Below are 11133 nucleotides of genomic sequence, written 5' to 3'. Positions count from 1 at the left end.
CAACCAACTATCAGTAGACATTAAACTAAATATCAACTAACTGTCAACAAACATGGAAGTAAATCCCTGTTTTTATTCTAATGTGGTACATAATGTCACACCATCATTTCTTGCATGGTACCTGAGTCCTTACTGGAAATCTACATACACCAATCAGGCATAACATTATGACCACCTCCTTGTTTCTGCGCTCATCGTCCATTTTATCAGCTGCACTTACTATATAGGTGCACTTTGTAGTTCTACAGTTACAGACTGTAGTCCATCTGTTTCTCTGCATACTTTGTTAGCCCCCTTTTACCCTGTTCTTCAGTGGTCAGGACCCCCCATGGACCCTCACAGAGCAGGTACTATTTGGGTGGTGGATCATTCTCAGCACTGCAGTAACACTGATGTGGTGGTGTGTTAGTGTTTGTTGCACTGGTCTGAGTGGATCAGACACAGCAGTGCTGCTGGAGTTTTTAAACATTCACTGTCCACTCTACTAGACGCACCTGCATTGTTGGTCCACCTTGTAGATGTAAAGCCAGAGACGATAGCTTATCTCTTGCTGTACAGTATGAGCTAATCATCCCCTAGTCCTTTATCGCTGCCCACAGGACACTATAGACTGGATATTTTTGGTTGGTGGACTATTCTCAGTCCAGCAGTGACAGTGAGGTGTTTAAAAACTCCAGCAGCACTGCTGTGTCTGATCAACTCAGAGCAGCGCAACACACACTAACACACCACCACCACATCAGTGTTACTGCAGTCAGTGTAATAATGTAATAATGTTATATATATCAATTGCACTATGAGAGCACTAGAGACAAATTGATAGTGTATAGAATATCTACTAAACGTCTACAGCTACAGCTAAATGGCCAAATTGATAATCTTTAAAATATCTACTAAACATCTACAACTACATACTGGGCTATCCATATAAAGTGAAAGTGTAAATGTGCTGTCAATTTGTAGATTGCCTATATAAAATCTACAAACCATCCATAGATGTTCCACAAAAGTTTTCTAATGAAGTGAAACATGAGGGAATAGTCTTTGGGCCAATGTAGAGTCAAGCAATGTGGTTTGGTTTTTGGTTTTGGTTTTTTCTTTCTTGATCTGTTTTTTTTTTTTATTTTTTTTTTGTTTACCTTTTACCAGGTGGACAGCAGATTTAATGAGAGGAGCTTTTGCTGGTTGGCTGTGTTAGCACCGTTGCCAATCGGGGTCGCCGGTTCCTCATCTGTGGGCGGGCCTTGGCAAACAAAAGAGTGTGCCTCTCCATGGCTTGAAGAGACTCCTTCACACCACGTGGGAAATTAGCTGCCTTTACATGAGAGTGGTGTGATGGTAGTGGGTAAACCTGTATTGTGATGCATGCTGATAGAGTTTTTATTAGCATAGCCTGAATGGCATTTTAGAACATTTATATATGCAAAGCTTAAGCTTTATTTACATGTTGTGTTTAATGATGTTTAATGATGAATTTGTCTGCTTCACAAATAAAAGTGTCTGCTAAATGTAAATGCACATATTTTATATGTGCATTTATCTCCACAATTCTGTCTTGTTTTGGTACAAAAGATTGAAGTGAGATAAACCAAGTATAAATTTCACTGAATCTTTAAAAGTTGCAATAGAATTGTGTCATGATTCAAGTGGAGCTGGACAGTATGATGATGTTTTATCGTTATCATGATCATTTTTGTTATTGTGATACATGGTGTGCTTTTTTGAGTATATTGTGGATATTCATCAGTAATTAAAGAACACTGACCAACTTTGTTTCATTTAGCTTAATCCGTCCTGTTTAATTGAGTTTAGTGCAGTATGATCATTTTTCAACGATCTTGGCTACATGGTAAGTTTCATTACTTCCCATTAACATTGAGTAATTATGTCGTACACTATGATTATTCATATGACATTAATAAATAAGTTATCTTTTAAGAGCTGGTGTTCAACAGTTTACTGATTTCTACAGTAAGTCGTTGAGGATGGGATGGTAAAAAGCACTAGAGCATGAGCTCTGGGTGAGGAGGAAGTGGAAGACCACCCTGGACCAGCTCGGTGAAGCAATAAGAGTTATGTTATGATGACATTTTGAGTCATAGCTTGAAAAATATACTAGTCTACTAATGCAGTCAGCAATCAGACTGTAGGGAACTGCCTGTAGCTTTATTTTGCCGACAGCCAGATAATAAAGTTTGCTTATGCTAAAGTGGCCCAACATATGCATAGGATATTGTCCACAGTACTGCATTCAGAAAATCTTGCTGGACAAGACTGTCTCCCAAATACTGTGAATATAAATGTGCATAGTAACACGTGTGATGCATAGCAGGTCCCATTCATTCATGTTCTAATGTGGTGTGGCTGGTATATTGCCTTACTAAGACGTGGCCACACATTAGGATCTTGTTCTCATGCATATGGCATAACTACACATTATTGTTATTTATTTTGGATGTCACCAGCAGGGCTCCATACCCAATATCGGTTTCTAGCACAGTTTTTCAGTGTTATTCATGTACAGTCTGTCATTAAGGTAGACCCCCAGATATTCTCTGGGTAATGACTGGTTTCAACAGCCCTCTAAACACCTATAATCCACTACAATTATTTTGTCTCGTGATATTAAAGGGGAACTTCGCCCATTTTTCAAAATTCCTCCATTGTTCAGCATTGGAGATGTAAACAGAGTTGTTTAGAGTGTTTTGGTGTGACATCGTTCATTACAGAGGCTCAGATTTCTTTACCGTTGGGGTGATAGGGGTCACCTATCATCACCATACAAATATAGACATTTAATTTGCTATCCAAAACCACCAGTGAACCTTCATGTGTTTTCTGTGTTTTTAAGTTTAGTTTATGACATAACTATTATAAAACAGTGTCTCAGACATCAGGCAATGCATTCATAGACATTTCATGTGATAACTGTCTGTGAGGGAGCTTTTAGAGGTGGATATCTGGTTCCTGTCACCACCACTGTGAACAATTCTGTCTCGGTAAGTTTCTCTAGAACGGAATGTTTCACACCAAACCACTCTGAACAATTTTGGTTACATCTAAACCATTTAACTATGCAGGAAATGTTCACAAATTGATGGAGTTCCCCTTTAAGCGACTGGTTATTTTACCTGCACCACATGTCCTGTACCAATGTCCTGTGATCTAAACTTCTTCAGATGGCATGAGCAGGTGTTGTACTGGACTCTGATGAGTGAAGGGTGAAGACCACAGCAGCAGTGTTCCTGCAGTTCCCCAGTGCTGCTCACCACCATGTCTGACACACAGCTCTGGAGGCTTGCTGACCCAGTAGTCCATGATCCAGAAGACACTGTGGACATCAGCCTGCATCACCCTGAGCTTGCTTGCCAATCAAAGAGGCAGAATAATGTCTCAGAGGAACCAAACAGAGAGGCTGGATAGTTGAAGGCCAAGTAGCAAACTCATCTCGACCCTGTAGACCCCTTGAAGACCTCTGCTTTAGAGTAATGACATGCTTTTTGAAAAGTGCAAATATTTAATACGATTTTCCATAAATTACATAAATTTAGATACATTTTTACATAAATTTACAAAGGCCACATTTTAGATTGTTTTTCCAACATGCTATATGCAGCAAAACAGAGGTATGAACTTATTTTCACTTAGAAATGTATTAAAACAGTATGCCCAAACTTTTGTATATAACTACTTTCTGTCTGTCTGCCTGTCTTTCCCCTCCCCCTTCATCCCTCATGCACCAGCATAGAACCAGCATACCTGGTTCAACTTGTTTGTTAACTGCTAGGTTTAGTGGGTGTGTTTAAATAGGGTACGAAACTTAATACTCCCCTGCCTTAGAGTGACATCACACTTTTTTAAAAAAGTGCGTATTTATAAAATTATACCATATATACAGATATATATATATATATATATATATATATATATATATATATATATATATATTTATATTTATATTTATATATATGTATATATATATATATATATATATATATATATATATATATATATATATATATATAGAGAGAGAGAGAACATTCGGATGTTTCAGTGATTTTCTAAGTGAAAATAATTGAACAGGTCCTCTCGACAGAGTACAATTACACACATTTTGATGCACAGTTACTGTTTATTAGCTGAATTTAACAAACTGGGGGAAAAAAATACCTAAAAATAACATAAAATTTGGCCTTTATATGTTGTTTTTTAACTAAAATTTGCAGAAAAATGGCCAGCAAGTAAGGATTGTGGCACTTGTCTCTATCAGCCAATAATGATTCAGTCTCTAATTTTAACAACAGTAATACAGCACTTTAGTACTCGGTCCTCTAATATTTAAACTGGGCACCTGATAATGTGCCAAACCGGAAAAGAGTAGCAGCACCACAATGAGCAGTAGGCATCTGATTGTGTAATTTGAGCAGTATACCTCGTGGGTGGAGAATGACAGATTAACTTTCCTCTCCACCTTATCGTAGGCTACTTTTAATGAACAGACTGTCGGAGTAAAACACTAATGAACGCTCTAAGGTAAGTTTTCTTCCTATACCTTTTGTCTGTGTAGCTCTAGATGCAATTTATGTAGATTTAAACTAAACGTAGTCCTGGGTAGAACATCAGTGCTGTGTTTGTCTGTTTATATGGAATATTCAGTGGGTGAATATCAAAATGGGGTCATATCAAAGTGCTATCAGAGTAATATCAAGATGCAGCCTGGTCAGTTTATCTTTCATAAATGCCTGTCATTAAACCGTGTATAGTATTAACTTCGAAACATTGCTTGTTATTGTTCCTCTGAGCCTTCTACAGTCAAAAAGTCATTATGAATGAAGCTGGAGGATTAGTCTGGGCTGGCTGAACAAAAGGATAAAACAGAACAGTTCCATTTAAGAGCAGTTTAGAAGACACAGTCGGCGGCTAGACAGATTGCATATTTGCACTTGTACACACCCAAAGGTGTTTGTCAAGATTGGATTATCAGGTTGATGGCTGGGATATTTCCCTTTATTTTGCTCTTAGAAAAATTAAACCTATGACAGGCCCAGCAGCATTGTTATATATGAGTTAATCCCAGCAGTGCCGTTAACGTATTATCTTCACCTGATATCTCAGAAGAAATTGCACAAGGGTGGACGTTAATTACATAATAGCCTGATTAAAATACAGGCTTGTTAACCCTTCATATTCCAACAAAATTTAAAACAGCGACATGATTCACACATCAGATCACTCATCAGACTCTGACCCTCACCATCCAAAGTGATTTCATCCACCTGTGACCATCCATCAGCCAGCAATCCAGCTCCAAAGTCACCCAGACCCCACTCGCTACTGTTAAATTATGTTATATTATATATGAATCAATAAAAAAAACATGGTGCTATGTTAATTGTTCATGTTTGCTCATAATAACCAATAGAATGAATTACCATCAAAATTATTGCACTTTCAGCTCATAGACACTCCGGACTAACAATTTCTGAAAAGATAACCACTACTGCACTTGTTGTCAAGATCTTTTTCATTAAAAAAAATCATCACCATCAAATTTCTGTTAGCTTTTACATATCAAACAATGACATATCTAAGTAGACCAGGGTCTCCTGAAAATAACAACATATGGCATGTGTGACTGCCACATGTAAATACTTTATAATTGCAATTGTAACTGTAATTGATCCAAAAAATACCAAAAAACAAAATCCCCAAAATTTTAGGTTTCTAAGGGTCAAACACCTTGTCCAGCAAAACTTTGCTAACACAACTTTTCTTTCTAACTTTGTTGGCATTAAGGGATGTGGATTAATAGCTTTTTTTGACATAAGCGTTACAATGACAGATTCTCAGCTTCATATACTTACTCACTGTTTCATGTTGAAACAGCCTGCAAGGACTGATAATCATATATGAATGATATAAATATATGAATACATTTGGGCCTGTTTGTAAAATCATGCTTGGTTATTAGCCTGTTTATCATGTGCCACGTTTGCCATGAGTTCTGACTGAAGGGAGGAGCTGTTTATGAGCTGTATGCAGAATTTGTGTCATCAATGATAGGCATGCAGCCAAAACTTCAGAATTACTGGGGCTCACACGGGGCACAATCATCTAAGTGTTGGTCCTGTTGTTGGGAGACCATAACTGGCCTCTCTCTCTCTGGCTAGGTGGGATAGTCCTCCCTCTTGGTGCAATGCTAGCCATCCCATCCCTCTGTTGGCTGATGTAAGAGAATAGGCAGTTTGGCAGTCTAATCATATTGCGTCAGCGGCAGTTTGAAAAGATGGAGCTTCAAGTGTCTCGGAAGAGGCATGTGTTAGCCTTCACCCTCTCAGCCTGGTAGCATCATAGAATGGTTAAAACCTAGCATAGCATTACTGGAATGGCAGTGATGTTCCTGTCTGTGTCAATGATTAACATCTACTGGCAGTGGCAGTTTTCTATAGAGGCTCCATTCAAATGCATGTAATTTCCTGATTGCTTTAACTACTCAAACATCTTCATGTTTGTGCAAAAAAAGGGTTGAGTGGCGAACCCGAACCCTAACCTATGTAAATATGTAGAAAGATAAGCATTTATATCGCTAGTGCTTATTGAAGTTCTAATTGCTTTATGTTTTATTCAAGCAGATAACTAACCAACCTTGACTGAACTTTGGAGGTGTGGAACAGTAGCTCTAGATTTCTTTAGAAAACTTTGATGCATTTATTTGTTATGACTTCTGAGTACATGTCTGTTTAATGTAAGTTTTCTGACACTGAAAAACGAATACATTGTACTTAATGGCTGTTTTGACTGGAAATGAAATGATTGAGGTCACAGTACTGTGTGCTTACATATTCAGATTCTTATGACTTATTATTCTGTAAGATTGGATAATTCTGACAGGAATGTGTGCTTTCATTTCCTATCTTTGGTTCTTTTAATTAAGATCTATACATACTGATATACACATTGTAATAATAACAATTATATTTTAATTATATATTATATATATTTTTTTTTTTTAGGAAATCAACAATGCGTCACTATTCAATGAATCATTGTATTCAGATGTTTACATGCTGGCTGGGGGGATTTGCTACATCTGTGATATTTTTCAAGCACTTTGAACAAAACTGCAATGTTCGACCAGTTCCCCAACCTGTTCAACCAACTTATAAAAACTGCACTTGCACTCTCACTCCCAACAAAGCCCCTCAGCCAGAAAAACCCATCCTGCTAGTGTGGGACTGGCCTGAAACCAACGACTTTAGATTCGACCCCGTTGAGTGTAAAAAAAGGTTCAACATTGATTCGTGCCACCTGACAGATGACAGAAATCTCTACAAGCGGTCAGATGCCGTTCTCTTCTACCACAAAGCTATTAAAGATGATCTGTCCAATCTTCCCAAAGATCCTCGTCCACATTTTCAAAAATGGATTTGGTTCAACCTTGAGTCACCAACCAACACTAGACAAAAGGCAGGTTTGGAAAACATCTTCAACCTCACCCTCACTTACAGACGAGACTCGGACATCTCTGTGAGGTACGACGTGGACGTCAGCAAAACCCCACTTGACTTTAAGATTCCAAAGAAAGACAAGCTCGTCTGCTGGTTTGTGTCCAACATGAACCCTTATACTGGAACAGGAAAAAGGACGAAGTACTATGAAGAGCTCAGCAAATATATAAAAGTGAATGTTTATGGAAAAATGGCTGGATCGCACTTTGAGGATAAAGATTACTACCCTATCATGGAAAGCTGTAAGTTCTACCTGTCGTTTGAGAATTCCATCCATAAGGACTACATGACTGAAAAGTTAAATGGCCCATTTGCAGTGGGGACTGTGCCTATTGTGTTGGGACCTCCAAGAGAAAACTATGAACAGTTTGCTCCACGTGATGCGTTCATTCATGTAGATGACTTTCCTAATGCAACAGTGATGGCTGATTATATCCTTAAACTGGACAAGGACGATGAGGCTTACAAAAGGTACTTTGACTGGAGAAAATACATGTCTGTGATTCCCCATTACAAAGTTTGGAATGATGAGTTTATCCTGCCGATTTGTCGTGCCTGTGATTATATTGCAAGGCACAAAGAGTATAAAGAGACACATGAACTCTTCAAGTGGTACTTTTCATAATCAATAAGATTACCTCTTTAGTTTATTCAGCACTTCTCAGAAGACGATGATAGGAATAAATGTTTTTAGTGGGAATACACATATTCGTGTTATATTATTTATTTTTATTTTGGTGAACCTCACATAGAAATAAACAGAAATGTTTAAAACTCTAAAGCATTAAATTGTAAGAATGATAGTACTTTTCCTTTTTCATTGTTAAATTTTGATTAGACAGGTTTAGTGCTAAAAAAAAAAAAATAAACAATAGAAAGTCATAAAATCAGGACTTTCCCCTGTAGTATATGCAATCCCAATTCACACCTTTTTAATGAAATGGTAAAATGTCTCACTTTCAACATCTGATATGTGTTTTATGTTCTACTGTGAATAAAATATGGGTCAATGAGACATGCAAATCATTGCATTCTGTTTTTATTTACATTTATTTACATTTTACACAGCGTCCCAACTTCTTTGGAATTGTAGAAAGATGGTCCTAAGGCATAAAGGGGTCATACAAGTCCAAGAACCAACATACTCTAAAAATGATTGTTAACTGGGTCTCACTCATCTAAAACTTCAACAGGGTGTGAGATTTTTCTCAGACTTGCTGAGGGTTATGAGCCAGCAGTTCAGTGGATTCAGCCTTTAGTGATAAGGAAGCGTCCTACCTCTGTTTTTCATTCAGGCACCACTATAGTTCTGCCTATTTTGATCTATATCTGTTAGAATTCTCGTGTTACCATTTATGCAGTTCGTTCATTTTACTCTGTACACTGTTATGTTTTCCTAACCCACATGTCCTGCATCACTGATTTTGCCACTCACTTTTTAATTCAATTTTGTAAATCTTTTACCCGTGTGTGTGTATGTGGTCTGACCGAGGTTCTAACAGCTAAGAAAGAACTTTAAAAGTTAATTATTAAAAGGTAATTAAGTAAGTAAAAGAAAATTGAGTAACCAAATTACTTTCAGATAATAGAAAATAATTATTATTTCTGTTCGTAAAAATCTCTACAGTGTTAACCATCATTTCTATTCAGATGTGGTACATAATGTCACACCAGATCATTTCTTGCATATTACCTGTCCTTGTAAATGTACTGTGGTATGTGCCCTCCCCCCGGGCCCTGACAATGAAGGCTGCGAGAGCTGGCAGGAAGGCGGGGCCTGAACATGCAGTGGCAACGAACCTTGGCGAGGATGGCAGGGAGAGAGCCGCGAGTGGGGAGGAGGCGGAGCGGAAAGCCAGAGCTCCGTCGAGGGACACGAGTCATGCGAGCTCTTGTTCCCTCTCGGCTTGGGTGCGTGGAGCACCTTTTTAAAAAGCTGAGAGGAAACAGAGCAAGAGAGGGACAAGCAGCAACAGAAACAACAACAAATGACTGAGGAAGAGCTGAAAAGCTTGAGTAAAAAGGACGGAAAAGTCTAGCTAGCTTAAGCCACTGAAAAGTGGCTAGCCTAGGTTTTGTTTTGTGTTGTATTTATTTGATGTGTGATTAGAGAAAATGGCTGCTGCAACACTGAACCCTGCCTCCAGCATCCACCTTGAGCCCACGGTAGCACATGCTGTGCTACATCTACATATATCAACTGCACTAGCAAAACTATGATAGCACTAGAGACAAGTTGATAGTCTATAGAATAGTCTACAGCTACAGACTGGACTGTCCAAATAAAGTGAAAGCTTGAATGGCCAAGTTGAAAGTCTATAGCAGGCATTTCAAACTGGGGACCTTCTGGGCCAAAGTGCTGTGGAGGTTAGTGTTTACCCTGATCTAATGCTCTGCATTCAGTTCATGAAGGCCTTCCTAATTAGTTGATAAGCTGAATCAGTTGTGGTTGATGAGGCAGTGTGCTGAAGTCTGCAGTGTTTTGGCCCACGAGGACTGGAGCCTGACACATGATCTATAGAATCCCTAGTAAACATCTACAACTACATACTGGGCTATCCACATAAAGTGAAGGTGTAAATGTGCTGTCAATATGTAGATTGCCTATATAAAATGTAGCCACACACACACACACACACACACCACACAAAATACTACACACACAGAAGATAATGTATTGCCCTGTTTGTAAACGACCTCGTGTACTTATGTATCCTCAAACTACTATGTTTATCTGTTTTTAATATTACTTGGTGTATTATTATTATGGTAACACTTTCTATGAATGTCACGTTGTAAGCATCTATAAACACATTTATAACATGTTATAATGCCTGTCATACGGCATTATAAACATGATTATAAGCCTTTATAAAAATGAATTACACTGGATTACACTTTATAGACATGTTTATTATACATTATGAATTGTTAATATAATGCATTATAAGTAGTGCTGATAACATATTATACTGTCAGTGCCAAAGAAGTCAGTCCCAGCTTGGAGACTGCAAAGTAAAGACAAATACCAAGCTAACGGTGGTGTACATTACCTTTCCCACATTGGGTAAAACACTGATGGCAGCTCTAGTTTAAACTCTGACATTTGAAGCCTGTAATGTGCTTTACTGTGAATGTTTTAGTGTTTCAGTAAATCCTTCAGTAAATACTTCAACTTGAAGCCTCACTCTTAACACTGGAGGAGGCTTTAGTACAGTACGCTTCACTTTACTTAGAGCGGACAAATACGACTTATGAGCTCTTATAATTTGTTATGAACAGTACTTATAATGTATTATGTTAACAATTCATAATGCATAATAAGCATGGCTATAACGTGTAATGCATTTTTATAAATATTTATAGCCATGTTTATAATGCCTTATGAACGCATTATAACATGTTATGAATGTGTTTATAGATGCTTACAAAGGTGACATTCATAGAAAGTGTTACCATTATTATTATTATTATTATTTTTATTATTATTATTATTATTATTATTATTATTATTATTTTCTCATCCCATGAAACTGGGAATTCTTCAATTGTTACGTTTCAAATGTTTAATCCTGCTTTTTGATGATGCTTTTGGCAATACTGTATCTAAATATATCCATGCCAA

At 37.6% G+C, this 11133-nt stretch overlaps 1 protein-coding gene across 2 annotated transcripts; it reads left to right on the top strand.

Moving 5' to 3' along the window:
- Nucleotides 1-3118: 3118 nt before the first annotated feature.
- On the top strand, nucleotides 3119-8503 carry LOC118803158 (4-galactosyl-N-acetylglucosaminide 3-alpha-L-fucosyltransferase 9-like). 2 transcript variants are annotated; one of them, XM_036563682.1, is made up of 3 exons: nucleotides 3119-3485; nucleotides 4482-4533; nucleotides 7014-8503. In XM_036563682.1, the coding sequence occupies exons 2-3, from the start codon at nucleotides 4520-4522 to the stop codon at nucleotides 8131-8133; spliced, it is 1134 nt and encodes a 377-aa protein (XP_036419575.1). In that variant the 5' UTR covers nucleotides 3119-3485; nucleotides 4482-4519; the 3' UTR covers nucleotides 8134-8503. The 2 variants fall into 2 exon arrangements, with proteins under 2 accessions (XP_036419575.1, XP_036419573.1); XM_036563680.1 differs by lacking the exon at nucleotides 3119-3485 and having other exon boundaries at nucleotides 4144-4533.
- The last annotated feature ends 2630 nt before the right edge of the window (nucleotides 8504-11133 follow it).

This window comes from Colossoma macropomum, unplaced genomic scaffold, assembly GCF_904425465.1.
Source record: "Colossoma macropomum unplaced genomic scaffold, Colossoma_macropomum, whole genome shotgun sequence".
Lineage (NCBI taxonomy): Eukaryota > Metazoa > Chordata > Actinopteri > Characiformes > Serrasalmidae > Colossoma > Colossoma macropomum.
This window is presented reverse-complemented; position numbering and strand designations above follow the sequence as displayed.